This window comes from Oncorhynchus keta, chromosome 14 (assembly GCF_023373465.1).
Source record: "Oncorhynchus keta strain PuntledgeMale-10-30-2019 chromosome 14, Oket_V2, whole genome shotgun sequence".
Lineage (NCBI taxonomy): Eukaryota > Metazoa > Chordata > Actinopteri > Salmoniformes > Salmonidae > Oncorhynchus > Oncorhynchus keta.
Window position 1 is genome coordinate 43320401 of NC_068434.1, and position 6600 is coordinate 43327000.

Sequence of the window (6600 nt, forward strand, 5' to 3'; positions counted from 1 at the left end):
ATACTATATGTATTATTACACATGCAAATAGCAATACTATATGTATTATTGCACATGCAAATAGCAATACTATATGTATTATTATTATTACACATGCAAATAGCAATACTATATGTATTATTGCACATGTAAATAGCAATACTATGTGTATTATTGCACATGCAAATAGCAATACTATATGTATTATTGCACATGCAAATAGCAATACTATATGTATTATTGCACATGCAAATAGCAATACTATATGTATCATTACACATGCAAATAGCAATACTATATGTATTATTGCACATGTAAATAGCAATACTATATGTATTATTACACATGCAAATAGAAATATTATATGTATTATTACACATATAAATAGCAATACTATATGTATTATTACACATGTAAATAGCAATGACCACTAGTAGTTACTAACCACCTCTTGAAACCAATGTGTGTGACTGAAAGACATACTGTAGTGTACTGTATAGAGCTGTATGTTCAATGAGAACTAAACTACAGTTTAGTGATGCAGCTCTCAATAATCAATGAACCTAACTATAAACGTGAAGAAATGAAACTAGCTCCTAGACCATGATCAATGATGGTGTTTATTGAAGACCAACTAGTACCAACAGTGGACTGCCTATAAAGAGAATCTCGTCTTTAAACACCAACAATGTCATCTCCACAGAGCAAGTCAGAACATTTCCTATCAAGGCCTAAAACACACCAATTCTGACTATGGTCTGTTTAACACGGTGGGAGAGAAAGTGAATTTCACAATCATCTACACATGAACTTCAAGCTCTTGTACTATAGATTGTGTGCAGTCATTTTTCTCCTTCTCTTTTTCTAACAAACAAGTTAGGGAATATATTAACTGACGAAACATTTTGAAACCAAATAATAAACAATGAGTTAGAAAAACAAGATATACACATTATACTTGGGTATAATAATACATCATTTGGTGCTTTGACTATCAAATAATAACTGTTGTCCAGCTTAGCCTGTACTCCATCAAAAGATGTATAGGACACGTTATCACACTGGACAGTGTGGTCCATTCAACGTCTAGTTTTATTTACATTTGTTTGAATTGTAAAGTAAAGTGAATTCAATGTGAAATCTTAAAAAACAATTTTTTACCATGTCATTGGTTAAAAGTTGGGTGAAAAAAATACAAACCAAAATTCCTTAATGTTGATGACTTCTTGTAAATCCAAACAGTTTTCCAAATTGATTTAACGTCATAACATTGCATTTAAAAAAAAATCGAAATGCTGTGGAAACAACATTGATTCAACCAGTTTGTGTCCCAGTGGGATATAACATATTGAATCACATATGGCCAATAAAGGATCTGGGTATTGCAAGAAGCACAAACCTAATCAAACAACCAAAACATATATTTAAAAACAATTGACCGTTGATCATAAAACCTTTACACAATGTTAAAAGACGTAGTGTTGCTAACAAATAATAAAACGCCAACGCCAAGAAATCATTACATCCTCTAGACATTTCTCTAGACCGGTCTGATAAGTGGAAACGTTACATTGAAAACTTAATCCATAAAGGCAAAACTTAATAGCAGACAGATACTAGTTCTGCTGCAAAGGGGTGTGACATTCTAATTGCTATTACTTGACATGGATATACTAAATGACCGAGGAGGGACATGATCAATACTGCTCAGTGGAATTATTCAGTATGTCCGTACTCAGAGAAAGCTTGTGATAGCAAATCGTTGTCGTCAATAAGGTCAAATAAACATGATGAAATAAATACCTATGGAAGCGTTGATTGCAAAGAAGGCTTGTACGTACACCACCAATGAACGCTACCACGTCCGTATCTCCAATCAGCCAGCATCTTTTAATATAAAAGATGGCAGCACTCCTGACTTTACATATCCTGGCTCTGCATGTCTTTCTCTTCCTTCTGTCCGGAGATGTGATTTGGTTAGAGCAGGGACCGTCAATGCCTGCACAGCCTTAGCTCTAACACACCCGGGTCGACTGATTGTGGTCTAAACTGCCACGATAAGATGAACATTTGGATCAGGTTTGTTAAGAGCTGAGATTGGAGCTAAATCTGCTCACTCTGCGGCTCTCCAGGACCCGAGTTGTCCCTCCCCTGGGTTAGAGCTACAGGTCTGGGTGGGATTTGTTTGACAGGTGAAGGTGTCAAGAGCTTGGATTCTTGTGAAAGCTTGTGCCTAGCTACTACTCTATAGAGTGGACTTGCAATGACCACCTCTTCTAACAGTGGGTTGCATCCTAAAAGTCTCTACAGTGACTTTCTCCCCTCATCTACTCTCCTTCATCTGCACTGATCTGAAAGAACTAGACAGGTAGAAGCAAAATCCCCTGATAGGCTTCCACAGCATTTCTTTTTCACCTACTGTATCCTGTCACAGTCCAGATCAGAGTATTTAGATAAACCTAAGTCATCCTACGTCTGAACGCACCCTGTACCACTCCTTCCATCTGAGCTAAATCCACATATACATCCATTATATGAATAGACACACAATCACAAGCACACAATATGCTTCACACAATCACAAGCACACAATATGCTTCACACAATCACAAGCACACAATATGCTTCACACAATCACAAGCACACAATATGCTTAAGTTCCGAAGTAAAAGACAGCAAATAACTCGTTACCACCAAAGTGCAAACAAAACAAAACAATAAAACATTCAAAGCTCCTCTCTCCTCCTTTCTTTAGAAAGCAGAGGAGAGTAAAACATTCATCAAATAATGACATCTACAATCATAGCAGCCCAATAAGGTTATATTGGAAGCTGGATAAGGTGCTTTAAGTTTGTGCCTGCCCCACACTGCAGGTGGAGGAGTTCCCTCCACATACTAATCTAAGGTCAGCTTAGCCCCCCACCCCCCCATTAATGGTTAAGTATTTGGGGAGGGTAAGCTTATCCTAGATGTTTTTCCCTTCAGGCAAACTTCTATCCCAAGCATACTGCGTAGGGAGGCAGAAGGGGATTGACTGGGAAAGGTTTCAGGACTGGGATGTGGGCGGGGATTTAGGCAGACAGGTTATTAGCCAGCTCAATGAGCGCCAGGGCACCATGAAGACGCTCCCGTTGCTCTTGGAGACGCCGTCTGGCAGCCCCACCCCCGTTGCCCTTCTCTTCCTCCATTGGATCCTCCTCTTCTTCCTCGTCTGATTGGAGAAACTCCCGGGGGTCCTGCTGCTCCTGGTCCTCCACCCCACCCTTTCCCTGGATTTTCCCTTTGGTGGGCACAGGGGCACGCTGCTCACGGGTCTGCCAGTACCTGCCACAACATAGAGACAAGGGGGGATATGGTGAGTATTGGGGTGTGCAGAATAGGGTGAGTTTTCACTATACGTCTGATCTGCCTTTCCTCCCTACAGAGCCACCCACTTTGCCAGCCACTCTGCCACAGCCTTATTGTCCACAGACTGGGCCTTGCCTGGTCCCTCTTTGGGGTCCTCTCTCTTCAATCGGGCATACGGGTGCTTTGGGCAGTGCCGGTTAGCGTGGGTAAAGCGACTGCCACAGGCTGCGGAGATAACAGTAACATCCGAGTTAGTGTCAATGCTTTTCCATTTGGTAGATTCTCCATCCCATCTATATGAAAGGTCTCAAGGTACCACCTATGTGAAGGGACAAAAGTGACGATCTAGTTGTGTGCTCACCTTTCTCGGAGCAGACAAAGGGCTTCTCTCCAGTGTGCAGGCGCTGGTGGGTCTTTAGCTGGCCACTCTGGACAAAAGCCTTGCCACAGTCAGGGTAGTCACACGGGTATGGCCTCTCCCCTGAGAGACAACACAGACGGGGAGTTGAACTTAAACCACATGCTATTTGTCACATGCTTCGTAAACAACAGGTGTAGACTAACAGTGAAATGCTTACTTATGGGCCCTTCCCTACAATGCAGAGAGAATCGTTTAGAAATCATAGAAAAATATTAACACAAAGAATAAACACAATGAGTAACTTGGCTATAAACACGAGGTTCCAGTACATAGTCGATGTGCAGGGTCAATGCAGAGAGTCCGGGTAGCTATTTGGTTAACCATTTAACTAACTATTTAGCAGTCTTATGGCTTGGGGATAGAAGCTGTTCAGGGTCCTGTTTGTTCCAGACTTGGTGCATCTGTACCGCTTGCCGGGTGGTAGCCAAAGGAACAGTCGATGACTTGGGTGGCTGGAGTCTTGGTGTTGCCCCAAATGCAGGTTGCAACACAGGGAACAGCATAGTGTCCTGGTAGGCTGGGTGTCCGTGTGTCAGGGCCATCTGTGCTCTGCTCTCACCTGTGTGTGTTCTCTTATGGGCCTGTAGGGACTTCTCTCTGGGGAACACACGATTGCAGATGTTGCAGCGGATGCGACTGGAGGAGCTCTCCCCCTCGTTGATCAACTCACGGACAGTGTCAGCACGCGGGCGGCCACGCCGAATACCGTCCTGGAAACAAAGTTAACTACAGTTTAAATGAACAAATGCATCTTTCTTTACTTTCTGAATAGTTCATGTTGGCTTACAACATCATACTTTCAGTTTGGAATGCAGCATTATTCCAGTAACAATGTTTGTTTTACTAAAACAGTAACTAGTTGTTATGTCGTCTTATACCGATGCTTTATGAACAGCTTCATTCAAAGCAAAAGTTCCCTCAATGTCTAATTCCAACTTCAAATCATTGCTGCCACACATTATATAAATCAACTTGATGATCATTGTCAAATAGGGATATTTGTTTGTCTGGTATAAATGAATGGTGCCAGGGCCACAAGCAGTTAAACATTGTAGCAAGGTGCATGTATTCATTCATTCCATGCACATCCGGTAACATTTTTTTTTTGCCGCGCGAGATGACATCACGTGTGACAGATGTTACTGTAGGAAGTGACTGGGTTTTAAAATTCATCATGTCACACCGTGAGCGCGGGCGTTTTTTTAAAACACACTTTTCCTAGTTGCCGTTTCATTTTAAAAAAACGACAATGATTTAGATTACATTTCTCTTTTTGCGTCATTCAATTATTCAGTGTAGCCTAAAGTTAATTTGTATCTGGCCTTTCCGATGAATGTAACATGATCATCTATATTGTCAAGTTGAAACAATGTAACCAATCATTCATTGCAAAAAGATTAACTACAACAAACAACTGAAAGTTACATGCAAATGCTCAAGCATTTATTACGGTGTACTAACAGACAAACAATTAATGCAACGTCTAAGTAGGCTATATGTATAGGCTACTTTCTAGTCAGTAAAACTATCCTAGCCTACTAGATATGATTTCAACTTCAACACAACGTTATTAGGGTAAACAACATGAACAACAACTTCCAACTTATCCTACCTTAAACTGGTCAGAGGAGGCAGCCAGGTCAGCCTCGCTGGCGGTGTTGGTCCCGGTAGGTGAGGCAGCCCCGTTCACCGAGCCAGGGCTCAGACTCACATTATGGGCGTTCTCCCCCCACCCCCACGGGCACCCCATGAAGTCGCTGAATCCAGGGCTGGTCGGCATCAGGGACCCGCTCTTCCTGCGCTTGATTGGGGTGGTCTTGATCACAGACACCAGGACCCTCTTTGGGGAGTCGCTGCAAAAAATGACTTGAGGGTGCTTGTTCTCGGCCATCGCTGAGATGAAGACCGATTTGTTCAAAACTGATAACATCTCAAATTGTATCACAATGGTGTTCAGGAATCACGTTGTCATCCAAAGATAGGCTAAACGCGTTTTTATCAAGTAGCTTAACGTTAGCAAAATAGCCTTCTAACAGAAGTTGGGTTAGGCAGCTATACGACTGAAAGTGTCCCACCAAATTCAGCTACTCAATCAGGAGTGAAAATATTCTTCATTTCCAGCGATGTAGAAAACCGCGCCACAATTCCTTATTAAAAATTTCACAAATATTCATGAATTTACAGAAATAGAAAGTCCGATGTTCACAAGGTCAATGTGGATACAGCTCCTACTTCTGGAAGTCTTTCCCGCGTTGCAAATCGCGCCTGGGCGGTTCATTTGACAAATCAGTTGAAGGTAAATTAAATCCTCCTACCACATCATGTATGGGAAATAACCTATTACAAGGGTCAAAGCATGAGGTAAATCCGAACGAGAGCAACACAGTAACCAATGGTCATCATCAGAACTTTCAAAGTAAGCTCATTGGTTGCTACTTTTTATCCAATGAATGTTTGAACCGTTCTAGAGCGCGCCTTTACAGATTGACAGCAGATTGAACCAATGTGCATAACGCATAAAACCGCTCCAGACACTGAGATCCTTAAACCAATAGCAATGAAGGGCGGTTAATTTTACAGTGGACTGGGATTGGACCGCTTCGGATCAGAAGCCTCTCCCACGCATAAAGTAGCCTATGTTTATATTATTACATTTTTTGGAACGATTTAAAGGGAACGGGTGAGTCAAAGGCGCCAAAGTTACGTAGGTAGACATAATCAAGACACCAGAGAGGAAATGAAACTGAAAAAAGGTTGCAGTCAGTCATTTAACCTATGCCTAGTAGAATAGTCCTACACTATACAATTATTACTATATTATTACATTAGGACTATTAAATTAAATGAACCTG

General features: G+C 41.5%; 1 protein-coding gene across 2 annotated transcripts; it reads right to left on the reverse strand.

Moving 5' to 3' along the window:
* Positions 1 to 580: 580 nt before the first annotated feature.
* On the reverse strand, positions 581 to 6044 carry LOC118393481 (zinc finger protein 367-like). 2 transcript variants are annotated; one of them, XR_008064091.1, is made up of 6 exons: positions 5361 to 6044; positions 4308 to 4458; positions 3689 to 3808; positions 3414 to 3552; positions 2618 to 3303; positions 581 to 2575 (listed from the first exon to the last, which is right to left on the reverse strand). XR_008064091.1 is itself a non-coding variant. In XM_035786176.2 (5 exons), exons 1-5 carry the CDS (start codon positions 5676 to 5678, stop codon positions 3051 to 3053), a joined length of 981 nt encoding a protein of 326 aa, XP_035642069.1. In that variant the 5' UTR covers positions 5679 to 6044; the 3' UTR covers positions 581 to 3050. The 2 variants fall into 2 exon arrangements, 1 of the variants encoding a protein (XP_035642069.1); XM_035786176.2 differs by having other exon boundaries at positions 581 to 3303.
* Between the last annotated feature and the right edge of the window lie 556 nt (positions 6045 to 6600).